The following is a 27600-nucleotide window of genomic DNA, read 5'->3' as shown; positions in this document are numbered from 1 at the left end:
TCCCGGTTGTCAGTGACTGCTCAGTTTCCTACACAACTTACAGTAAAATGTATGAAGAAGTAAAAGAAAGTAGAGCAAAAATGTGGAAAAATATTGACACTAGTCAAGTCAAGTCACACTTTATTTAGAAAGCACGTTGCATACTACATACAGTAGGACCTATAATAGACAGTATTTACATTGAGCGCAATGGTCCAGCAGCAATTTCAAAAAGGTAGAGTGTGCAAATGGTAATAGATATATTTAATATTTAAGAATGTACAGAGCAGCAGGCATGTCTTGCTCCACCCTGCACAGTGCACAGTGCACACCTCCACCCATCATCCTCCTCCAGACTGAGTGGTGTAGTACCTGCTTCCTGCCTGTGGGGGCTCCAGTGAGCTGCTGTTTTGACGCTCACTGCGCATGCGCCTCACTCCTTCGCTGCGACAGGAAACATGGCGGCGTCCCTGCTCTGTTTGACGGCCAGCCTGAGGAGCCCGGGGGCCAGGGCGACGGTGCGCTCCGCATCCCAGGTGAGGCGGGCGGGGAAAGGGAAGCGGGGTCACCGGCTGCGGCCGGACGGAGCCGTCATGTGGCTGCGGGGCGTCCAGCGGGCACAGCAGCCCGTTGAAGCCCGCAGGGGTCAACCCTGACACCAGCCCTGTTCCCATAGAGCTCCGTGGAGCATGCTAAGCTAATGCTAACAGCGCAGCTCCTTCCCCAAGAGAGTCAACGGAGCATGCTAAGCTAATGCTAACAGCCAGCTGCTCCCCGGCGGAGCTGTCAGGTGGAACCCGGCAGGAGGCTCCCCATGGTGGGAGACAGAGGACACTCTACTGGCAGTACACCACAGCTGGGATGGGCTGAACAGTTGTAAACAATGATATACAGCAGTACTACAAAGCATTGTGATTCAAGCTTCAAGAGGGTTATGTATGTGACAAATAAACCTCTTGAATCTTGAGTCACAATTAAAGTGCAAATCCGTCAGATTCTTTTGTGAAGAAAAACCCCCACAATTGTACTTGTTAGGTAGTTTATCCAGCACTTTATAATAAAGGAGTCGTCCATTCATTTCACTGTATTTGTGCTATGCATGTGTTCCTCTGTTTACATTGTTGGTGGCGGGGTCCGCCACACACGCATTAAGTGAAAGGCAGTCGCGGTGAGTTAGCGAATGAGAACATTCACAAAAAAAAGAACAAAATACATCCTAACAAATCAGTGGGTCAGAGGCAGAAAGTGACGTCTTGGAGCCGTTTCACTTGAAGCTTGGAAAACACGAGACGCTGCCAAATCATTTGTATCAAGTGGCTCGGAAGGTCCCGCACCCTGACCCCAGCGGTCCAGCTCTAGTGGGACCAGTGCAACCTGTGTGCGCACTTAGCCTAGAGATCAGATATTTCTACAGCGTAAATATGTTATTAAAGCACCGAGGGTCGTCCTGAAAATATCATCAAATTCTCGTTCATAACATTGTGACGGTGATTGCTCAACCTCAGTTTTGCATCCTCAAATCCAAACGTTACTTCCTGCTTGTGGGGTTGAAGCCACTTGATGCTTCCAGTACTCAACCTGGTATTGGCGTTAAATACGCCTCTTCATCAGTGTCTGTTCTGTCGCCCCTTTCCATGTTGTTGCCGTGCGTCTGGTGTGGCGTTCCACCAAAATGTCCGCCCACAACCCCTCCCTGTTACTGGTCCAACAGAACGCCGGCTCAGCAAAACGCTGCTCTCTCTCCGAACACACTGTGGTGTCGCTTCATCCGGAAATGTGAAGACTCGTCACATCCCATAATACTTTAATCTCTGTCGGTTTAGATACATGTGTTAATGCCCCCATTTTTTTTTCCTGTTCCCGTTGAAACCTTTTTTTGAACCACTTCACTAAAAACAAACAGGAGTCACAGGTTTCACAGATCGGTGTAGTGCAGTAAAAGTACAAATAGAATCGTTGTTAGATTCAGTGTTTGAGTAAAAGTGCTAAAAGTAAGTTGTATGAAAGAGGGATATACACAGATATACACTCAGTGTGCACTTTATTAAGTACACCTGCACAATCCAATGTCCTCCATTACTTTGCTTTATGTTGCATATAATGTTGAGGGTTTTGTACGCTGTCATAAAAGAGGTGTTTTTCAGCAACAAGGTCATAGTTGGTGCTGGTGTTGTACTGAGCTGTGTTGTATTCAGACGTGTTTCTAATATTCTGTCCCCCTCATGTATGTAAAGAGGGAGGACACAAAATGGGAAGCACCTCTCAATAAAGTGTAGTTGAGTACAACACCACATTTCACTATGACCTCTGTCATCAACATGTCATAGAATTTACACATTTTCGACTCCATATCAACAAAAACTGAACATCATAAACGTAATAAAAGTAGAATTCATGGCAGAGCTGGTGTATTGGATTACATTGGATTGTACAGCTGTACCTAATAAAGTGCACACTGAGTGTATATATCAGGATCAAGAGTCATTTTATTTCTTGATTAGTCCGTCAGCTAGATACTGTACTTGTTCCTCGTGGGAAATTGGGGTTTTACAGCAGCACACAAAAAATAGGAAATAAGATGAAAAGTAATACACTTAGGAATAAATGGCAAAAACATCAGTATCATTAATTCACATTCTGACCAAAATAAATTCTGCAATTGTGTGTGTGTGTGTGTGTGTGTGTGTATACTATTTTATATATACACACACACACACACACACTTAAACCTGAAACAGTGGTTATAACTGTGTGTGTATAGATATAATATGGATGATAGATAATATAGATGAATATGTTCTATTCAAATTTGATTTGTAATCTTATCTCTTTCAGGAGATTAGTCATAAATCTCTTGTTTTTGTAAATAAAGTTTTTCCTCCTGCCCCCCACCCACCCTCAGGTCCTGGGTGCCTCCCCGAGTTTGTTTGGTAGCCATGGCAACCAGCCACACCCCCCCCACGTGCAGCAGCAGCAGCGCAGCCTCTCGCTGCACGAGTACATGAGCATCGGTCTGCTGAAGGAGGCCGGCATCTCGGTGCCCGCTGGCATGGTGGCCGGCTCCTCCGATGAGGCCTACTCCATCGCCAAGCAGATCGGTAAGACGGGGGTGGCGGGCGTCGCCGTGGAAGCGCAGTGCATGAGGACGGAGTCACAATGCAACAAAATGGTGCGAAGGTTCTCTGCGCTACTCCTCCCACAGTTTTACAGCCACAAAATGTATCAAAACGACCGGCTTTGCAGTCAAGCTGCTGTCACTTCGTGGAATGATTTGTCCAACCATTTACAAAATATTCCACTTTTTATGCCAACGTTTTGCCTTGAGGTTTCCTTTGGGAAAACACATGTAAACATACACACATTCACAAATTACAAAAAAAAAGTATGTTAATATATGGTGATTACCAAGGGCCTTGATGAGGAAATCAATGGTTCCACAGACGAACATTAACTCTGTCCTGATGAAAATATACGGTCGGATTCGATTGTTTAATTCATCGATGTGAACACGAAATGCAATATAAAATTGTATTGATCTTTTTGACGTTTAGGTGTCAATATGTGATGTTCATCTTTATCTTACACTGTTACTGTGTTCCCATTGGGGGTGGCATGACTCCCATTCAAAATTGAAAATCAATCCAAATGAGCTTTCGATTTCAAACATAAAAATCACAATCAGGTTCGCGATTGTCCCCGTATTTCTGTGGCTTATGTTATCCAACATGGTCGCCATCTTGGGGCGGTCAAGTTCCACCGGAACACATGCACTGTGCGCTTGGTGGTGAGGGGCCCTCCACGGAGTTGACTGCGGCTCCCGGCTCCGAACCGACTTGGAGTCGCCGCATCCCTCAACGCACCCTCCACCCTCCACCTCATATTCGAACGAAGTTACTTATTGAGAAACAAGTGTTTTTCTTTACAAATTGAGTCTTGATAGTCGAACAATGGTAAAGCTGTCAGTGATGGTGTCATGGAACGTGGTTGATCCGTACGGTTCTGCATGTGAATCGCGGATCAATTGAAAAATGTGACATCATAGTGAAGCAGAGTTTCACTGTGGCTGTTAGTTCCTCAAGTGATAATTCCTTCAATGTGGAAGCAGAGACAGTGAAATGAAGATGAAGACAGATGTGTTGTGTGTTTGACTCTGAAGCTCAGTGATTGGTCGACGCCGCGTCGCCGCTACTTGACCGCAGGTGGCGAACGAGCCGCCGATGTCGGCGCTCTGCGTCCGCAGGTCGGCCATGTTGGAACGCTGGACATCCGCCGCTCAACAAACAGCTCGTTTGGTGAGAGATGCAGTTATGTTATGAACGTGACAAGTTGAACATGAAGCGGGAACTCAACTCAGTGACTGGGGACGCATCTGATCCTGTCTCTACATTCAAGACGCATCTGATCCTGTCTCTACATTCAAGACGCATCTGATCGTGTCTCTACATTCAAGACGCATCTGATCGTGTCTCTACATTCAAGACGCATCTGATCCTGTCTCTACATTCAAGACACATCTGATCCTGTCTCTACATTCAAGACGCATCTGATCCTGTCTCTACATTCAAGACGCATCTGATCCTGTCTCTACATTCAAGACGCATCTGATCCTGTCTCTACATTCAAGACGCATCTGATCCTGTCTCTACATTCAAGACGCATCTGATCCTGTCTCTACATTCAAGACGCTCTGCTGCTGCTGCTGGACGCAAATCATTCAATATTCAATGTTTCAGGGTTTGATTTCGCCATTGGACATCTTGAATGTTGGAAATGGAAAGCAAAGTTATATTTGTTTTTTTTTTTTGCCGATCCGAAAAATGATCCTATCCGTGACTCAAAGCGCGATACGATCCCAACCGTGGGTTTTGTTTTGATCCGTCGCACCCCAAGCTGTCAGTGCTGAAAAACATAGATATGGTTAAATTGAAAAACAAATGGAATTGTGACTTTGAAATTTAAAGTCAAATCGAATCGTGGATTTGGAGAGTTGTGACAGCCCTAGTTGGCGTCCTGGAAAACGTGAAGTTTTGTCAATGGCAGTTTTCCATTGCATGGAATTGTCATGCAAAAAGACAAAATCTTCCAAAATGTCCTGCAAAACAAAAATGACGTGTCACAAAATACTTAATTTTAGAATTAATATTTACTATTTACACACAAATTTGCAAAAATAAGTAAAAAAATGCGAGTGGACATGATGCTTTAATATGAATACATGTGTGGGTCATGAAAAAGGTCTTTGAAGAGAGTTTTCTGTTACTGCTTGGTAAACAGTCGTTCCTGTCACTGTTCATCTCCACCTGTCGCTCTCCTTCTGGATCTGTCCATCATGGACCTTCTCAAGGTTCCGCTCTGACCCCTCTGGGTGTTCAGTGTGGGGGTTTGGGGTGGAACTGAACCGGGTCAAACTGTCCCCTGAACCTGGACCATTCCCACCCTGAACTGGGCTCATGGTCTTTGAAGCCTTGAGCCTGGAACTTTGTCTCAGCCCAGCTCAGTGGCTGTGAGCAGACACATTTCTTTCAAGTCTTACGCATTTCAATCCCTGCTTTTCTCTTTTCTTTTGTGCCCTTCATTTCAAGTTGCTTTCAAGGACAGAACAGACCTTTTCACTTGGGTTTGATGTGAAAAAGTTAAGAATCAGCCGTATTCTTCTGCTCTCTGGGCTCCTTCATGCTTACCTCAGCTCAAACCTATTATTCCACTGTCTTTGACATCTAGCGTAGCGTTCTTGAGGTGTTGAGGACTTGCCGTCTATTTGGAGCTGCACCTCCTGTGGGCTTGACCCTGCTGTGTGGATTTTAGTAATAGTGGCCGCCAAGGCTGTTACGTGCAGGACGGTGCTGCAGGCTAAACTTAGCTCTGCAGCTCGGTGGTGTCGGCTGTCGCTGGCCTTTACACGCCGACTTGGAAGAACCTGCAGCAACATCTCAGCAGATATGTCACTGCTGTCGTGCTGCAGCGGGCGTCCATGCACCAAGCAGCAGCTAGACACTGTCTTCATTTGTCAACATTGAATCTGGGGATTCAAGGTTCCGCTCTTTGTTATTCTGTTCAGCTTCATGTCCACACGTATGGAACAGTCCCTCCAGGAGTTTTTCTTGTGAGTGTTGCAAAAAAAAGGCCGCAGATTTTCATAAAACCTGCTATGCAAGGTGTACATAGAGTTTTATGGTTGTTTGCAGTACAGGCATGGGAATTATTTTACCAGGGAAGAAACTGTGATAATTTGCCTTATGGATAATCAGAAACAACAAGAAATATATATATATATGAAGCATGGAGTCAAAGTTCCCAAATAAAAAAGTAGGTAGTTGCTTTGTCCTTTTCCAGTTATAAATCTATAAAACAAACTTTCCGTTCAACACAGTAGAATGTATGAAACGACAGTATGAAGAATAATAAATAATGTCATTGGCCCGGTCTTCTCAGGAGGACAACTTTTATCACTTTGATTTGGGCGTTGAATGAGGAAAAGTTGCAGCACTTTTGCAAAATTCAATTACAAAATCACAACTTCTTTGAGGAACTGATTGAAGGAGTTGGTGTGATCTCCTCCAAACAACGTGGCTGAAGTGCTGCATCTTTAACCATGACCATAAACCTCATGAGGCCTTCTGGCTGCTCCGGCTGCTCCGGCTGCTCCGGCTGCTCTGGCTGTGCAAGAGCCTCAGTCAGCTCCCAAGCCTCCGCTCTCTACTTGTTAATCCTCAAGGCCTTAAGATCTTTTAAATGGTCGAATGTTATAGTTGACCTGTTTCCTGCACTGGGACACCTGCGTTGATGCAGGTTTCAGGCCATGTTCCAACAATTTGGTTTGGTGTTGGGAGAACAGAAACACAAAGCCATTATTCGCTCCACGAAACATTCTAAACGGTACCTGGTACTGGACACACAGCAGGTTAAATTACAGAGGAAACCAAAGCCCTTCATCATCAGTTGGACTGTGTCAAACCACTAAAGGAGGATTTGGACAGAGATCTGAAGCAGCTGCTCTGGAAACAAAGCAGCTGCTTGGTGGGATGGATCGCTCTTCTATTACACGTGGTGTCAGGTCCCGCTAATAGAACCTCTCAACACTCCGTTCAGCTCTGATATGATTCTAATTCAATTGTAATGAAGCTCTGAGGCTTCCAGGGGTTCAGAGGAGTCCTGCAGGTCCGGACACAACTCTGAATGTCAGCGTGTCATAAACAAGTCACGGACGGACACACGTGGTTCTAAACGTGAAGGAATGTGTTATGATGGTCGAAGGGAGCTATGAAGCATGCTGTCATGTGCAGTGATGTCACCTCATATAAACTACATCCAGCAGTACTTTATTGTAGTATCTGCAGTAAAGTTGCATCAGTGTCCATTTAAATGTGATTAAAGGCCTTTTTTACTTTTTTATAAAACATGTTATCTCTCTGTGCCCGTGTCTGTACCTGTAGATCAGTATGTGTCATATGTATAAAGGGAAGGAACATAAGATAAAGATACTTCATTAATCCACAAAGGTTAAGCAATGATATACATGAAAAAACATCATGTGCAAAAACACCTTGTTTTTGAATTATATATATATATACACACACACACACACACACACACACACACACACACACACACACACACACACATATATATGCATATTTGTAGATACACATATATGCATATGTATATATACTTATAGAAGAACTACTGTACCATACAAAAATAAATAGAATAAAATATAATTTAAGTAAAGTTTAAAAGTGTAAGTTAAATGTAAAGTAAAAATGCGGAGGAGTTTCCTCTCCTGGCACAGGGTGTCATTATAGGTGCTACTGCGGTGCAGGAATGAGCTCCTGTAACGTCCTTATTGCAGCCGAGCTGATAAACACACACACACACTGCATACAGGAAGCATACAGGAAACATGTGAACGTGACTGAGAAGAGATGAGAATTTAACAAAACCTCTAGTCATCTAGATATGGATATTGTAGTTATCTGCAGGAAGAATTTTCCATACAAGTGTGTCTGTGTGTGTGTGTGTGTGTGTGTGTGTGTGTGTGTGTGTGTGTGTGTGTGTGTGTGTGTGTGTGTGTGTGTGTGTGTGTGTGTGTGTGTGTGTGTGTGTGTGTGTCTGTCTGTAGGCTCCAAGGACCTGGTGGTGAAAGCTCAGGTTCTGGCCGGTGGCAGGGGGAAGGGGACGTTTGAAGGAGGTCTGAAAGGAGGAGTGAAGATCGTTTACTCGTAAGTTCACCAACAGTGTGCCGCACAAATTTGTGTTTGAATGGTGTTCATGAGGGTTCTGAGGGCAAACACAATTCTGGATCCATTGTTGTTCCTACTTGAATGAAATCTTACTCTCAGATCAAATGTAGAAGTGCGTCCCAGATGTCAGTCCAAGTAAAATGATGTAACTAAACTTTGAATAAATGTTTCGAGATCAATAGGTTTATTTGTCACATACATATACAGTACATACTTTCATACATATACATACTTTCATACATATGCATACTTTCATACATATACATACTTTCATACATATGCATACTTTCATACATATACATACTTTCATCGACGCATGCAGTGAAATATCTTTGCAACGCACCTTATGCACCATAGTTACTAAAATGTAAAATGTAGTTGGCATATTAGAAATAAGTGGTGAAATTGGTTAAATCTTGAATAGAATATACATATATTGACTGGGCACTGACCCCCTCAGTCCAGAGGAGGCTCGGGACATCTCGTCCCAGATGATCGGCAGGAAGCTCTACACCAAACAGACTGGAGAGGCTGGTCGCATCTGCAACCAGGTGTTCATCTGTGAGCGCAGGTACCCACGCAGGGAATACTACTTCGCCATCACCATGGAGAGGTCCTTCCAGGTAGAGGACACACATCCACACACGCCTAGCCTCTCTACTGTAGTTAGGAAGATAACAGTGGAACAAGCATCCAACCAGACATTATTGGACATTCTCTCATTTAAATTAAATAATTGTGAAGTTTAACGTGTAAGACCAGACCCTTACGTTGACAACCACAGGTTTACAGAAGCCGAGGCGCAATACAAACTTGTATTTGTGCTTCAAGACACTGGGTGGCGCTGCTGTACAGGCCATAATTACTGCTTTCCTACTTCGTTGCAATTTTTTATTATTTTAGTTTAGGCTTGTACTTATTTAAAAAAAATGTAAAAGTAATTGAGTCGCACTTGATTTGCATATTATTTAGTTATTCTAACACGCAATAAAAAAGACAAGATAGCTCAAAGCATACAAAGCTAGAAGAAACTGAAATAATGACACAAAATAATAATTAAATTAAAAGACAATCGCCCAATGAATCATAAAAATATAAATTTGAAAATAAATCATGGAGGTAGGACTGATTGGTATAAATTCACCGTTTGTGAAAGAGTGACTCACACATCAGCGCACAGCAAACCTGCTGTGCAGAGTGGAAAAGAACAGTTTGATGACTCACGGTACCAGGAGAATAGTTTTTTTAAGGTGTCGCTGGGGGACCAACACGCTGTCGTCTGGAAGGCTGGACACTACTTGGTAGAAATCTACAGGAGGTAACGGAGGCAAGACTGGCCATCGTTTTTCAAAGGTTCAGTTGGCTCCCAAAGCAGGGTTAAAAGGCTAAAAGCTGGGTTCAAAAAACCAGCGCACCGATGGCACTGAGAGAGGAAGCAGCTGGATCAGAGCCCGGCCGGAGCAAAAACATGAAATCAAATCCCTCTGGTGTGGTGCTGCTTTGAGATGGCGTGTTGATAGAGGGAAAGATGGCTTCCAGGCTTCAAACGCTGGAAATGTCTGACGACTCTGTTGCTTTTAGGGATTGGGACCAAACAGCGCACGGAGTGGGTGCGCTCACATGCTGGTTTTCACTCTCAACATTTGTGTGAACTACAGATAAGAACTGGAAAATTCCAAATCTGCTGCCGACTCGCCTGTGACTGAAATCACATTTGAGGCCGTTTCTCAGTCCGTCCAGAGAAATGTTGCAGCAGCGATAAGCCCCCGAGCACCACGTGCACCACGACGGGTCAGAGTTTTATGGAACGATGCAGACGCCGTGTTGTCGGTCTTAGGGCGCTTCATAACGAGAGTTAAACAGTGGAACTAGAAGCTTACTTCCTGTTAAGCAGTGTGTGGTCGCTCAGACATCTCACTAAACCGAGTGCTGACCACTTGGCTGCATTTTCGTCTTTGACTTATTTCTTGAAGTGTGAACAGCTTCAGTACTTCAGCTCCCTCAGGTTCGCACGCACAGACCCTGCTCTAAATCCTTGGTCATGCACTTTGTCCAGAGGCTCTTGCCTGGCTTCTGAGCAGGACATGCAAACCTCCAAAACCCTTTTCAAAATACACTGCAATCCATAAATGTTACAGGGTCTTCTTAAAAAATACCAGACATTTTGTTTACTTGTGGTGTTTGGCCTGTGGTTTCACCGTTTGCCCTCCCCTCACCTCCACCCCAGGGCCCAGTGCTGATTGGCAGCTCCCAGGGGGGCGTGAACATCGAGGATGTGGCGGCAGAGAATCCAGACGCCATCGTCAAGGAGCCGATCGACATTGTGGACGGGATCAAGATGGAGCAGGCTGTCAAGGTAGGGTCACTTTGGACAAAAGTGTTAATGACGTCATGTAATCTAGGTGTGGCTATCAGCTCAGAGCTAGGGGCATGGCTATGTGCGGTGGGCGTGGCTACCATCTCAGAGTGGTGGGTGTGGCTATTATGCGGTGGGCGTGGCTACCTGTTCAGGACGGTGCGCTTGTGGCTACCAGCTCAGAGCTGTGGGCGTGGCTTCTTGCACACGGCTGTGATGGAAGAAGTACTCTGATTTTTTTCCACAGTAAAAGATCTACATGTATATAATATGGATCATTTTTCTAAACACGACTGTGTTAGTATGTTCACATAGTAAGTAAAAAGTATAGATATGTGCTTTGAAATGTAGAGGAGGAGTGGAAGTCAAAACCACAAACTGAATAATGTATACTCAAGTGAGTACAGATACTTTAAAAATAAGAAGTACTTTTCACCACCGCAGGCACTGGAGCGTGTATCTATTTATTTCAAGTTTGTTTATTCTCCGCTCATGACTCCTCAGAACTCCTTCCAGAACGTCTCTTTGTAGTGGAAATCCTTCCACACTCGCTGTGATGAGTTGTTTCTTTGGAAGGAGGCCATGCCATGGTGTGGGCGGCAGGAGAAAACTCCCATGATCCTTCAGTGCAGAAGGTATTTCAGGAGGCGTGTTTGCGAGGCCTTGGGTGCGACGTCCGCTCCACAAATTGAGTCGCGTGTCGGAAGGAATCTTTGATCCGAGCGTGAACGGAGGAGCAGAAATCATGTCCGCTGGCGTTTGAATCGGAAAAATGTTCCAAAATATTGTTGTTAAATATTTCAGCTCAAGCCAAACAGAGACGAGAGGGAAAAAGAAGAGAAACTGCATTTTTGCTGAAAACGGCAGAAGTGTCATTTGTAGTGAGTGTTCAGGGGGAACACGTGGAGGCTGAGAGGTGGAGCAGCCTGTCCTGAGTTCACTCCTGGATTTATCTGCTCTACACAGCCCTACGCACATCACATCTCACCCCCCAAGACTCAGTCAGGTCTGGAGTTAGTGCTGTCTCCATCAAATCATTTTAGTGAGCAACTCCCTGTCATACAAATAGGTGTGAGCAATGATTTACTTGTCTTTCAATGATTGATTTTAGGCCAATATCATAGTATGAGCCTGTAATTATGTAATAATAATCTGTTTTATGAAGAAGAGTCATTAATTGCAAATCTAAAATTAAAAAACATTTTGGTAGACATTATATTTTTATTTACCTCACCGAAGGATATATTTTAGATAAGATGGTAGAATCAATAAGATAATAGGTGTGAGCCCCGTGCAAAGACAGGCTCTGTGAGAGCCTGGTGGTGTAGACCTGGTGGTGTAAACCTGGTGGTGTAGACCTAGTGTCAGCTGGCGGTGTACACCCGGTCTAAACCAGGAGGTAGTCTGGAACTAGTGTCCTTTCTCTGAAAGTCTGAAAATGGAATGTTGTTTTTTTTTTTTTTGTTCACCTGGTGTTCAACTGATGTGGACCTGGTGTTCTCCTAGTGTGGACCTGGTGTTCTCCTGGTTTTCCCCTGGTGTGGACCGGGTGTGGACCTGGTGTTCTCCTGGTGTGGAGCTGGTGTTCTCCTAGTGTGGACCTGGTGTTCTCCTGGTTTTCCCCTGGTGTGGACCGGGTGTGGACCTGGTGTTCTCCTGGTGTGGACCTGGTGTTCTCCTAGTGTGGACCTGGTGTTCTCCTGGTGTGGACCTGGTGTTCTCCTGGTGTGGACCAGGTGTTCACCTGGTGTTCTTCTGGTGTGGACCTGGTGTTCTCCTGGTGTAGACCTGGTGTGGACCTGGTGTTTACCTGCTGTTCTCCTGGTGTTCTCCTGGTGTTCTCCTGGTGTGGACCTGGTGTTCACCTGGTGTTCTCCTGGTGTGGACCTGGTGTTCACCCGGTGTTCTCTTGGTGTGGACCTGGTGTTTTCCTGGTGTGGACCTGGTGTTTTCCTGGTGTGGACCTGGTGTTCTCCTGGTGTGGACCTGGTGTTTTCCTGGTGTGGACCTGATGTTCACCTGGTGTAGACCTGGTGTGGACCTGGTGTTTACCTGCTGTTCTCCTGGTGTTTACCTGGTGTTCTCCTTGTGTGGACCTGGTGTTCACCTGGATCAATAGATACATACTTAATTCATCCCGTTGGGGAAATTCAGGGATGGATATCTGGGGCTGGTGTAAACCTTGAAGTCTGGACCCGGTGTAACCCCGATGTGTCCTCCAGGTGGCAGAGAAGATGGGCTTCCCCCCCGCCCTGGTGCAGGAGGCAGCAGAGAACATGATCAAACTGTACAACGTGTTCATCGAGTACGATGCCTCCATGCTGGAGATCAACCCCATGGTGGAGGACTCCTCTGGCATAGGTACCTGTCCGTCCGTCCGTCCGTCCGTCTGTCTGTCTGTCCTTCTGTCTCTCTGTCTGTCTGTCTGTCTGTCTGTCTCTCTGTCTGTCTGTCTGTCTGTCTGTGTGTCTGTCTGTCTGTCTACCCATCGATAATAATCAATGTAGATAGCAATAACAATAAAACAGACAAAATGAATACATTGAATAATAGTGTTTCTGAACTTGGGGTCTGGGGTTCCCCCTGGCGTCCTTCCAGGGGGTCCCCAGCTAAATTATGTAATAGTTGAACTTCACGGTTATTGTATTTAAATTAGAGAACATTCAGTAATGACTGTTTGGATCCTAGTTTCACTGTTCTCTCCCTAACTAACGTAGAGAGCGAATCATCAGATTGGATTTCAGAGAATAAATCTGATCAAATGGATCAAACTGAGGCTCCTGGGTGTGGAAACAGGCTGAGAATCACTGCTCTAAGATAATAGATCTATGATAACATTTGGGGATGTCCTCCTTTTGCCTCCTGGAAGCCTGCTGAAGTGTCCATGAGCAAGACTCTGAACTGAACTGCTTCCCAGGCACCACTACCTGGCAGCCTGCACCTCATGGATACACCAGATACGATACTAGGATGGGTGAAATGCAGAGAACTAATTTCCAAAAAGATAAAAATCAATACAATGTGTGCGTGTGTGTGCGCGCGTGCCTGTGTGTGTGTGTGTGTGTGTGTGTGTGTGTGTGTGTGTGTGTGTGTGTGTGTGTGTGTGTGTGTGTGTGTGTGTGTGTGTGTGTGTGTGTGTGTGTGTGTGTGATTTATATCGCCTATTTATAGAGCTACTGTATGTTCTACTGGTCAGACACTGTGTGAGTCACTGCAGCTTGAACACATTCACTGTTTCCAGCTCATCATGACCCATAGATCTCTGTTATAATAATCCATTCACTAGTTCCCCCTACGCACTGCATAGTAACACAGCAAAGTCTAAAATACTACTTTAGTAAAGTCAGTATAGTGAAATCTATATAATAAAATCTACGGAGTATAATCTGTAGTGTTAAATCCACATAGTAAAGTCTATATAGTAAAATATGCATGTAAAATATACATAGTAAAATCTATATCGTAAAATCTATGTATAGGAAAATCTCCATAGCAAAATCTATGTAAGGGAATATATAGTAAAATCTACATAGTTCTCTTCTCCCATGCAGTAAAATCTATATAATTGACGACTCAAAAGAGGGATTGTGTTAATTCTCTCCCTCCCTGCCTCCTTCTCCTCCCTGCCTCCTTCTCCTCCCTCCTCCCCTCCTCCCCCCCTCCTTCTCTGACCCTCCTCCCTCCTCCCCTCCTTCTCTCTCTTTCCCAGTGATGTGCATGGACGCCAAGATCAACTTTGACTCCAATGCTGCGTACCGCCAGCAGAAGGTGTTTGAGCTGCAGGACTGGACCCAGGAGGACCCCCGGGACCGGCAGGCTGCCAAGGCCGACCTCAACTACATCGGGCTGGATGGGACTATCGGCTGCCTGGGTCGGTACCACAACCAGCGCAGGGCGAGAAAGGGAAAGAAAGAAAGGAGGGAGTGGTTCTGGTTGTAATGGGGATGATGACACATAATTAAATTATTATTCCATAATTAAATTTAGATTATTAAATTAAATCATAATTAAATGACATTATTATTAAATATGACATATTAAATATTAAATTACTTTATTATTAAATATGACATTATTATACCAGGTAAGTGATATTTAATTGAATTTTATTAAATTAAATCATTATTAAATTAAATTAAGTTGAACTGAATGTAGTAAATTATTTCATAGAGTGCAGTTAATCAGTTTATCCAGGATTTTGTCTTTTTTTTCTGTCATTGATGCGATTGGGGCTTTTCTCAAAACTTGTGATACAGTTTACTTCTATGTGGTTTTTTTCTTTGCAGTAAAATTGGGGAATTTGCAAAAAATTCCAAGTCGAAGGGAAAAGAGTGTTTTATTTTTTTTGTGTGAACAAAGTCAATTCCAGTAATAATTATATAAAATAAACATTGAGTTCATCACAGTAAATACAATCATTCCTAAAAGTCAGTCATTTGCCGTAGGAGTCAATCAAAGTCCTGTAAATAAACCTCGTACTGATTCGGTGTGTGACCTCCAGTGAATGGCGCTGGTCTGGCCATGGCCACCATGGACATCATCAAGCTGCACGGTGGGACGCCCGCCAACTTCCTGGATGTGGGGGGCGGAGCCACGGCACAGCAGGTGACGGAGGCCTTCAAGCTCATCACATCGGACAGGAAGGTGAGGACACCGCCCGCGCCATCCCACAATGCACCAGCAGGAGGGGGGTAGCAAAACCAGGTCAAAGCCATCGAAGTGGGAATGGGACTAAACGTATTATTTATTATTTGTCTGTACTGGTCAGGTCTTTAAAAAGTCTTACATTTTTACAAATATTAGGCTTGAAAGTCATTAAAAGGTTTTACTTTTGAAGTTATGAATGAAAATAAAGTACTGTTCTTCCCTGAAGGAAACTATTCTATACCGCGTTCCAAATTATTATGCAATGATATTTTTCTCTGATTTTCCTAAATTTGACAGTATAATTTCCACGTCATCAACTGTAAGGGTTTAATTTGAATGTTATTGGACAAACCTCCCAATGACAGTAACAGTATTAGTAGGTGTAGGTGAATAACAGTATTTTTTTCAAAAAAACAAACAAACTCAAAATGCGCTGTTCCAAATGATTATGCACAACAGAGTTTCAAAACATCTTATAGGTTGTAAAGAACTGAAAATGGTAATTTGTTGAATGTGCAGCATTAGGAGTCATATTTACTGAAATCAAAAGCTATTTCAATCAAAAACATCTTAACAGGCCAAGTTACATGTGAACATAGGAGCCTTTTTGGAGAGTTTCTGCTTGAATTTCTTTGCAGGATGTCAGAACAGCCTCCCAGAGCTGCTGTTTGGATGCCAACTGCCTCCACCCTCATAGATCTTTTGCTTGAGGATGCTCCAAAGGTTCTCAATAGGGTGGAGGTCAGGGGAGGATGGGGGCCACACCATGAATTTCTCTCCTTTTATGCCCATAGCAGCCAATGACAGAGTATTCTTTGTAGCATGAGATGGTGCGTTGTCAGGCAGGAAGATGGTTTTGCTATGCAAGGCCCGGTTCTTCTTTTTGTACCGTGGAAGAAAGTGCTCAGTCACAAACTCGATATACTTTGCCGGGGTCATTTTCTCACCAGCTCTCTCCCCGTGATTCCGGCCCAAAACATGACTCCGCCACGTCCTTGCTGACGTGGCAGCCTTGTTGGGACATGGTGGCCATCCACTCACCATCCACTACTCCATCCATCTGCACCACCCAGGGTTGCACGACACTCATCAGTAAAAACGACTGTTTGAAAATGAGTCTTCATGTATTTCTGGGCCCCCTGCAACTCTTTCTGCTTGTGAGCATTGGTTAGGGGGGGCCCAATACAGTGGTACCTCAGCTTACGACTGTAATTCGTTCTATAAGAACGGTCGTATGTTAAAACAGTCGTATCTCGAAGCAATTTTTCCCATATGAATTAGGAAATCATGAAGGGTGAAAATAAACAAAATACACAGCACAAACACAGTAAATATGAAAAAAATATCAATAAGCCACGAACTACGTGCACACACCATGTAGGTCGCCTGCTGACTGGCTGCTGACTGACTGCTGACTGGCTGCTGACTGACCTACTGCTGACTGGCCGCCGACGCGCCAACTGCAAATTTCCACGCTCATATCTTGGAGCAGTCGGTCGCAAGTCGATACAAATTTTCGCAACTATCGCTACTGGTATCTTTGATTAGTCGTAAGTAGATGCAGTCATAAGTCGAGGTTCCACTGTAGCAGTGTAGTAGTAGCTTTCTGCACAACTGCAAGCCTCTGGAGGATCCTACACCTTGAGGTTGGCTGGACTCCAGAGGCACCAGCAGATTCAAATACCTGTTTGCTGCTTTGTAACGGCATTTTAGCAGCTGCTCTCTTCATCCCGTGAATTTGTGGCAGAAACCTTCCTCATTCAGCCACAAATCTCTTCACAGTTCGATGATCACGTACTGTGAAGAGATACTGTGTTCTCTGCTGCCTCCTGCACCAGGTTGGGGGGGAAGCCCATCTTCTTCAAGTTTTCCTGAAATATCTCATGTTTTCATACCTTGACCAAGGCATTGCACTATTTGAGGCTTTTCATCAGCAGAGAGATGCTTTTTCTTCCCCATATTGTTGAAACCTGTGGCTGCTTATTAATGTGGAACGTCCTTCTTAAGTAGTTTTCCTTTAATGGGGCTCACCTGGCAAACTAATTATCACAGGTGTCTGAGGTTGATTCCAGTGATCCAAGCCCTGAGACACAACACCATCCATGAGGTTAATCGAAAAACATTCGATTTTTATGACACTTCAATCCAATTTGCAGAATAATTTGGTAATTAATCCCAGTTCAGAGAATGACCCGGTTCAGAACCTGGTTTTGGTTGACGTGCACGCTCCCTGCAGGTTGACGTGCACTTGGTCCCTGCAGGTTGACGTGCACTTGGTCCCTGCAGGTTGACGTGCACGCTCCCTGGAGGTTGACGTGCACGCTCCCTGCAGGTTGACGTGCACGCTCCCTGCAGGTTGACGTGCACGCTCCCTGCAGGTTGACGTGCACGCTCCCTGCAGGTTGACGTGCAAGCTCCCTGCAGGTTGACGTGCAAGCTCCCTGCAGGTTGACGTGCACGCTCCCTGCAGGTTGACGTGCACGCTCCCTGCAGGTTGACGTGCACGCTCCCTGCAGGTTGACGTGCACGCTCCCTACAGGTTGACGTGCACGCTCCCTGCAGGTTGACGTGCACGCTCCCTGCAGGTTGACGTGCACGCTCCCTGCAGGTTGACGTGCACGCTCCCTGCAGGTTGACGTGCACGCTCCCTGCAGGTTGACGTGCACGCTCCCATAGGTTGACGTGCACGCTCCCTGCAGGTTTACGTGCACGCTCCCTGCAGCTTGAGGTGCACGCTCCTTGCAGGTTGACGTGCACGCTCCTTGCAGGTTGATGTGCACGCTCCCTGCAGGTTGACGTGCACGCTCCCTGCAGGTTGACGTGCACGCTCCCTGCAGGTTGACGTGCACGCTCCCGTAGGTTGACGTGCACGCTCCCGTAGGTTGACGTGCACGCTCCCTGCAGGTTTACGTGCACGCTCCCTGCAGCTTGAGGTGCACGCTCCTTGCAGGTTGACGTGCACGCTCCCTGCAGGTTTACGTGCACGCCCCCTGCAGCTTGTGGTGCACGCTCCCTGCAGCTTGACGTGCACGCTCCCTGCAGCTTGACGTGCACGCTCCCTGCAGTATGACGTGCACACTCCCTGCAGCATGACGTGCACGCTCCTTGCAGGTTGGTGTGCACGCTCCCTGCAGGTTGACGTGCACGCTCCCTGCAGTATGACGTGCATGCTCCCTGCAGGTTGACGTGCACGCTCCCTGCAGTATGACGTGCACGCTCCCTGCAGGTTGACGTGCACACCCCCTGCAGCTTGAGGTGCACGCTCCCTGCAGGTTGTGACATTCTCAGTTTGACAGGACGCAGCAGAGGTGTAATCTCATGGTTCTGACTGAACTTCCTCCAACATGACTCCATGTGTTGAATATTTTATCCTGAGACAAAGTGCAAATGTAGGCCCTGTCCCCACGTTTTAAAATGTTGGACCTCCACCTGCGTCAGGAAGCTAGGAGCGAGGTGGTGTAGTTGTCCGTGCCTCCACCAGGGGGTTAGAAGTGCGTCCAGCTTCAGGAACGGTGTCCGTATAGTGTTTGAATGTTGAAGAAGCTCAACGCGCCGCGTGCTCCTCATGTTCCTCTGTGGTGTTGTTGTCATGTTGTCGCCCCCTGCTGGCCTGGAATGATTATGTCAGCGTTTTAAATAGTTTTTACTTTCCACAGTGATTTTTTTTAAAGGGAAGGGGGAATGTTTTTTCAGAAAAATCCAGATAGGTGTGGACGAGGCCTTGGAGTGTTTTATCATGAGAACAGTGTCATGCTGCCTTATTGTCTTTTTATTTTGATAAAACGTGTTCTTGTTTAATGACCATAAAAATTGTAAATGTTTGCGTGACTTCCAAATAAAGTGGCGATATTAGAATTTTCAAATTGCTTCAGGAATTGAAACGATAAAATAGTATCGTATGGGAGTGTCATGTTTTTAACCCCACCTTATTCGCAACATGACGTAGTTTCCAGCTTCCCATTTTATTTTCTAACTCTGTCATAGTTTTGAAACTGAAATCAGTTTATTTGTCAAAAATGTACTGAGGTGATTGTGGAAACGATGTATTGGGAGTGAGGCCAAAAAACATGAAATTGCTTATTAAAAGAAAATTAGGGCTGTGAATTTAGAAGAATGAGCTAATTAATCACAAACTGCTCATAATCATGGATATTATTCCTCAAATCACCAAATGAAGTAGAGTCAACACAAAGGAAGTTTCCCCAGGGTAACACGCAACAGCATGGTTTGAGGGGAGGCTTTTCAGCTGATGCCACCGGTTCCTGCGCTGTTTTTCTCATGAAAAATGACAGGAGTGACCATGTCGATGCTTGGAGAAAAGTATATTTCTTTGTTGTTCTTCTTTAAAATGTTCCCTCTGGGTGTTTTTCAGCCTAGCTCCCTTACTGTTTATTAGACAGCGACAGAGATTCTGATCGGTGTTAACAGAGATCCTGAAGATTGACATGAACAAAAAGAAAAGAGTGCCAATTGGGTTGATTTTTGTTAGTGTGTAAAACATTTCAAATGAATGTACAAACAAAATGGCCGCTGACCTTGTCCACTCATCCTGAAGGTCCAGGCCATCCTGGTCAACATCTTTGGAGGCATCATGAGGTGTGATGTCATCGCTCAGGGAATCATCATGGCCGTTACCGACCTGGACCTGAAGATCCCCATCGTGGTGCGGTTACAAGGTGGGAGCTGCACGCACACACACACTGGCAGAGCTGGGGTGAGATAATGTACAGCTTCCTGGGGGTTATCGTTTATTATGGTATCGTTGTGGAATCAGAAAGGCCTTGTGGTGATGCACAAGGTTTTAATGCAGCAGGTACCACCTTGAGGTGCTTTGGGTGCTTGAATTTCGTGCTGGAATACAGTGAGAATAGTCCATTTTGTGCAGAGGTGCTTGAAAAGTCCTTAAGTGATTATAATTTCCATTATATAATAGATTAACTCCTATAAATAAGAGACAATGAAACCAAGATTATACATATATACGTGCATATATATATATATATATAGATATATAGATATAGATATATGTTTATTGTTGTACAGCAGATCAGAAATCAGAATCTCCAGGTTGATTCCAAATGCTTGCAGAGATGCACTGATTCCAGAATTGGAAACAGTGCATCTCTAGCTGATAAACATATTCAGTAACTTTACAAGATGATGCATCTCAAGGAGTATATCTTAATGAATTGAATATCTACTGTTTATAGTATTACTACATGAATGTGTAAACTGTATGTAGTATTACTACATGAATGTGCGCACTGTATATAGTATTTCTACATGAATGTGTATGCTGTGTATAGTATTACTACATGAATGTGTACACTGTATATAGTATTACTACATGAATGTGTATACTGCATAGTGTATTACGACATGAATTTATATACTCTATATAGTATTACTACATGAATGTGCATACTGTATATAGCTAACATAGTAGCTTGTATACCATGTGATTATTCTGGTTATGAGGCTATGCTGTGAATAACTGATGGAGTCATTTAGTTGCAGTAACTCCCAACACCACAGGGACTTCCTGTTACACTGTTGTGGTACTCACAGTATTTTTCCAGGGTTGCCAGGTCTGATATTGATGGTTTGCGGTAATTTACAGGCAGCCTGCTTCATGCACGTTGTAAATATGTTTTATTTTAAAGGCTTCTTATAAGTTACTGATGAATAAATGTCTCCTTGCTGCTTGTTCTGAGACTTTGAGAATAGGATGTTCCTCAACACTAACTGATGTCTAAATGTTGAATGAAGACTAGTCTAAAAGTCAGAAAAAAGTGTGTATGTTATCAAAAATATTTTCTATATTATAAGAGACATTTGAAGTGGTTAATGACATTCTACAATAACCAAACCGTCCGGGCCCTGGGGGGCTGGATACAGGGGAGGTGCAATGAGTACCCGAGTCCGCGGCCCCGGGAAGTTTCCCCAATAAGGCGGGAAAACCCTCTTCCATACGTCACATTCAGTGCAAATGATGTCAATGTGTATTTTAAATGTGTACATTAGAGCAGGGCTTGTAGATTAAACGTATATTTTAAAGGCTGCTTCTTAGGTTTTGTAGCACAGAGGTAATACTGTTATTTCTAACATTCTTTCTCAGCCCAGGAACTCAAATCATTTCCTGCCCCAAAAACATATATTTAAATCATTAAATGAATGGAATAAACCTGCAAAGATTATTCGACTAATGGCTTGAACTGATGACTAACAGTCGACGACGAAGAGCTTAAGTCTGGGGCAGCGCTAGAAATTATTTTATTTTGTTTTGCGTAAAGTCCTTGAAAAGGGAAAATAATTACTTTAAAATGTACTGGAAAGTCCTTTAATTACATTATGTGATGCCAGAATTAACCATTTAAATGTGAAGTAATGATTATTGATGAGTCAGAATTCACAAATGTATTCAATCAAATAAATAGAACATACAGATGTCAGCAACTGAATGAATACGACAACCCACAAATCTTTTAAATGCCCGAAACACAGAAACATGAGTTAATCTATTCACAGATAAATACTACAACCTCACTACACATGTCGGGAATTCAGCTTTTCCCATTGAAATTTTTAATGTTTTAGTACAATATATACACATTGTCAGTTTATTTATATGTATTACAATTTGATTTAAAAAATGTAATAACATTTATTATTTTATTTTTGAATTTCCTTGTCCAAATTTTACATTTTAATATTTGTCTTTTTGTTTTTGGGTTATCTTTACTCGTATAATATATTTCACAGCAATATTCACATTTTTCAAAAAGTAAAACACTTTTATCATAATGTTTTTTGCTTATCTCTGGAGACATAGAATATTAATTTTCTCTTTTTTAAACTCTTTAAATGTAAACTTAACTGTGCATCCGTCCCAGTGTTTATATAGCTTTTAATCCTGACATTTACACGCCGTCGCCACGGTGACGCCTGCATGCAGCAGCATAATCAGTATTTTGTGTGTGTGTGTGTGTGTGTGTGTGTGTGTGTGTGTGTGTGTGTGTGTGTGTGTGTGTGTGTGTGTGTGTGTGTGTGTGTGTGTGTGTGTGTGTGTGTGTGTGTGTGTGTGTGTGTGTGTGTGTGTGTGTTTAGGGACCAGAGTCGATGACGCCAAAGCTCTGATCGCTGCCAGTCCACTGAAGATCCTGGCCTGCGACGACCTGGACGAGGCCGCCAAGATGGTACGTGCACACACACACACACACACAGACACACACATAATACAAACACACACACACGCACACACATAATACAAAACACTGGCTGAGTAACTGTGTGTGGATGTGAGTAGAAATGTCAGGTTTGTGTTTAGTGTGGAAGTGTCAGGTGTGTGTGCAGCGCAGTGTGAAAACAGGTGAGTTTGGGGTCACTCCATCACTTCCTGTCTGACGGAGACAAATTGACACCGGGCTCATAACCTGAATCTCCAGTTGTGTGTTTTTGGGAAATTTTGAGGAAACGTTACATTTTGCATTTATTTATTGATCAGGCGCTTTTTGTGATAAAGTGTTGATGTGTTGTTGGTGATGTCAATATAACAAGTTGAAATAGTCGACGTCAACAGGAAGCAGAGCAGTTGGTCCGAGGTGAGACAGGATCAGGTGTTTGTGTTTGTTGAAGGTTGAAGAGGCTCTGCTGATTCAAGATTCAAGATTCAAGATTCAAGATTTTTATTTGTCACATACATATACATACTTCCATACATATATGCAGTGAAATGTAATGCAACGCACCCGGTGATAGCACACAATAAGTCCTAGGAAAAAGTACAAAAATAAAATAAAATAAAAAGTTGAAAATTCCTTTCTAATTGCTGCTCCTTCCACATGAGAAGAGTCTGGTTTCAGAAGTCGTCCCAGGGGTGAAGGCAGCACCAGCCACTGCTCAGACCCCCGAGCGGGTCAGGCGTTGGCCTGATGCGTGATGCAGTGTGAACGTGTAGGTGCAGACGGGGGCGCTGGAATCGGGGGGGACACCGGGATTTTTTTTTGTTTTTGTGGCCTCGCGCTCAGGTATTACGGTAATAGAATGTTGCTGACAGTGGCATCGTTAGTGGTGGTGTCCGGGGCTTCAGCCCTGAATGTTTGAATGTCCCCCGATGTAAACAGCTCCACAGGGCTGGCTCTGCGCCCCCATCGCTCCATCTCTGCAGGCAGCTGCAGGGAGATGGTGGGGAGAGACGAACAGAGGCTTTGGCTGCTTGGAAACCAGGAGTCTGGTTTCAGAACCAGACTCTAGAGATGCACAGCAGCCAGTAGAGCAGCCGGTAGAGGATTGCAGGTGTCTCATGGTGAGATACTGCACCAGGAGCTGTGCAGAGCTGAAATGTTGCAGTAAATGTTTATGTTCCAGTGTCAGACTTCGAGCAGAATGAAAGTTATTAAATGATGAATGGCAGGTTATTGTAAACATTCAGTGTTCTCATCAAAAGTTTGTCCTGGTAAGTACACACAGTCTAATCAGTACTCAGTAGTACACTGTGTACTTACCAGGTGTACTCAGTAGCTGAATTCAGCACAACAGTGAAATGTTGAGGAGGTGGATCAGGTTCTGCACGGCTTCAAGGATCCATTCCGTGGTGCCGCACGGTACCATGATGGGAAAACAGGTTTTTGTAAATTTATTCAAAATAGACATGAATGAAAACACGTCAGAGACGGAGCCGACACTCACTTCCTTGTTGAAGCTACTCTTGGTGTGAAGCTGCCAGCTTGACTCAGTGTTTGGGAGCTTCTCCTTCTCCGTCAGGTTGGATGAAGAGCTTTCTTAAGGTCGCTCCAGAGATGTTCAATGGGGTTCAACCACTCAAGGACCTTCAGACGGGTCCTGAAGCCTCCTGCGTTGTCCTGGTGGAAGATGAACCATGGCTCCAGGTTGATGCGATGATGCTTGGCATTGAGGCCATCTGGGTTTGGTCAGATGAGAGAGTCCTGTTTCATTACATTACATTGCATTGATCAGACGCTTTTATCCAAAGCCACTTACAATTATTCAAACAGCGACGGACGCAGCCATCAGGAGCAATGAGGGGTTAAGTGTCTTGCTCAAGGACACTACAGCATGCTAGCAGGAGGAGCCTGGGATCCAACCAGCAACCTTTAGACCACCAGACCACCAGCTCTACCTCCTGAGCTACCGTCCCCGCCGTTGTTTCTTGTGGTCTGAGGGTCATTGAGGATCCTTTTGGCTCCATCATGGAGGCCTGATAAGCTTGTTCTCCCATCTCCATAGAGGAACTCTGGAGCTCCACCAGAGTGACCATCAGGTTGTTGGTCTCCTACCGGACCAAAGACCTTCTCCCCTGATGGCTCTGTTTTCCAGTCACCTCCAAGAGGCTTGATGGTGGTCACCATGTTGTTCTAGACCTTCAGTTTGTTATTAATAGATACACACCGTGGTGTTGGTCATTTTGTTGTTCCTCTCAGGATGTTGGTCATGGTGTTGTTCCTCTCATGCTGTTGGTCATGGTGTTGTTCCTCTCAGGATGTTGGTCATGGTGTTGTTCCTCTCATGCTGTTGGTCATGGTGTTGTTCCTCTCATGGTGTTGGTCATGGTGTTGTTCCTCTCATGGTGTTGGTCATGGTGTTGTTCCTCTCATGGTGTTGGTCTTGGTGTTGGTCATGGTGTTGGTCTTGGTGTTGGTCTTGGTGTTGTTCCTCTCATGGTGTTGGTCTTGGTGTTGGTCTTGGTGTTGTTCCTCTCATGGTGTTGGTCTTGGTCTTGGTGTTGGTCTTGGTGTTGTTCCTCTCATGGTGTCGGTCTTGGTGTTGTTCCTCTCATGGTGTTGGTCTTGGTGTTGGTCTTGGTGTTGTTCCTCTCATGGTGTTGGTCTTGGTGTTGTTCCTCTCATGATGTTGGTCTTGGTGTTGTTCCTCTCATGGTGTTGGTCTTGGTGTTGTTCCTCTCATGGTGTTGGTCTTGGTGTTGTTCCTCTCATGGTGTTGGTCTTGGTGTTGTTCCTCTCATGGTGTTGTTCCTCTCATGGTGTTGGTCTTGGTGTTGTTCCTCTCATGGTGTTGGTCTTGGTGTTGTTCCTCTCATGGTGTTGTTCCTTTTGTGTCTCTGCAGGTCGTCAAGCTTTCTGAAATAGTGTCGCTGGCGAAGGAAGCTCAAGTAGACATCACCTTCCAGCTTCCCATCTGAGCCCCAAGGACCCCCACCTGGAGCCCCAGGGACCTCCACCTGGAGCCCCAAGGACCCCCACCCCCATGGACCTCCACTCCAAAGAACACCAGATAACTCCCCCTTCTCTCTCTCTCTTTCAGCATGGCGGCTTTGTCTTGTTGCAACCATGTGAACACACACACACACAGCAGTGATTCTGAGTGCACGTGGAGGAAGCCCCTCCCTCCCAACCCTCCAAACTTTTTACATTATTTCTTCAGTGAGAAAACACAACAAACGCACAACACTTCTGCACTCCCTGTCTCTCTCACCCCCTCCCTGTCTCTCTCTCCCTCTCTCTCGTTTTTCCCTTTCTTTCCCTCCATTGCATCATGTTCCCCCCTCGGGGACACAGAGAGGGCAGGATTCAAACACTGGAGTTCAGCACGGTGTCCGTGCCCTTCCTGTTCCTGTTATTCTACTTCCTGTTTTGGTTGATACAGACTTCCTGTTTTCAGTCTGAATGTGTTTTATTGCACTTTCAATAAAAAAAGAAAGCAATGAAGGGTTCCAGAACTTTCTCCCAAAATCCTACCTAGTACTGTAGTGTGGTTACCACGGTGACGAGTATGTACAGCGAGTATTACTGTATGGAGGGGGGGGGGGGTTCCAAGAAGCACTGTAGCTGCTGTCTCTCTCTCCCAGAACAAAGGTCTTGTTGTGTCTTGTTCATTTCTTCCTTTATGTAAATAACTCAAACCTGGTTCTGGCTTTGTACCATATTTAAGAGAACGAGGAGAAACAAATAAAAGATCAGAACACACACACACACGCCTCAGAGTCTGAGTGTGAGAGAGTGTGTGTCTGTCTGTGTGTGTGTGTGTTTGTGTTTGTGTGTGTGTTGCATCAGAGCTGCCTGAAACAATTGGTTTGAGTGGACGACGCAAAGAGACGGAGATGAATCTGTCAAAAGACACACACTGACACACACACTGACACACACACTGACACTGACACACACACTGACACACACTGACACACACACTGACACACACACTGACACACACTGACACACACTGACACACACACTGACACACACACTGACACACACTGACACACACACTGACACACACTGACACACACACTGACACACACTGACACACACACATACACTGACACACACACACTGACACACACACTGACACACACATACACTGACACACACAATCACTGACACACACACTGACACACACACTGACACACACACATACACTGACACACACACACTGACACACACGGACACACACACATACACTGACACACACACATACACTGACACACACACACTGACACACACGGACACACACACTGACACACACACTGACACACACTGACACACACACATACACTGACACACACATACACTGACACACACACACACACTGACACAAACACTGACACACACACACTGACACACACAAACACACTGACACACACACTGACACACACACATACACTGACACACACAATCACTGACACACACACAAACACTGACACACACACTGACACACACAAACACACTGACACACAAACACACTGACACACACAAACACACACACTGACACAAACACACTGACACACACGCTGACACACACACAAACACACTGACACACACACAAAACACTGACATACACACACTGACACACACACTGACACACACACATACACTGACACACACACACACTGACACACACGGACACACACACTGACACACACACTGACACACACACATACACTGACACACACACACTGACACACACGGACACACACACTGACACACACACTGACACACACACTGACACACACTGACACACACACATACACTGACACACACATACACTGACACACACACACACACTGACACAAACACTGACACACACACACTGACACACACAAACACACTGACACACACACTGACACACACACATACACTGACACACACAATCACTGACACACACACAAACACTGACACACACACTGACACACACAAACACACTGACACACAAACACACTGACACACACAAACACACACACTGACACAAACACACTGACACACACGCTGACACACACACAAACACACTGACACACACACAAAACACTGACACACACACACTGACACACACACAAACACACTGACACACACACTGACACACACACACTGACACACACACTGACACAAACACACTGACACACACGCT

At 44.9% G+C, this 27600-nt stretch overlaps 1 protein-coding gene across 1 annotated transcript; it reads left to right on the top strand.

The window, feature by feature from the left end:
* The first annotated feature begins 405 nt into the window (after positions 1-405).
* sucla2 (succinate-CoA ligase ADP-forming subunit beta) lies at positions 406-26169 on the top strand. The gene is made up of 11 exons (XM_080019236.1): positions 406-515; positions 2882-3077; positions 8099-8198; positions 8680-8842; positions 10447-10575; positions 12798-12936; positions 14285-14446; positions 15077-15219; positions 19778-19898; positions 22330-22418; positions 25307-26169. The coding sequence occupies exons 1-11, from the start codon at positions 438-440 to the stop codon at positions 25379-25381; spliced, it is 1395 nt and encodes a 464-aa protein (XP_079875362.1). The 5' UTR covers positions 406-437; the 3' UTR covers positions 25382-26169.
* Positions 26170-27600: the final 1431 nt, after the last annotated feature.

The sequence above is a fragment of the Zeus faber genome (assembly GCF_960531495.2).
Source record: "Zeus faber genome assembly, chromosome: 18".
Taxonomy (NCBI): domain Eukaryota; kingdom Metazoa; phylum Chordata; class Actinopteri; order Zeiformes; family Zeidae; genus Zeus; species Zeus faber.
The sequence above is the reverse complement of the archived record's forward strand: the minus strand, read 5'-3'. Positions and strand labels throughout refer to the sequence as shown.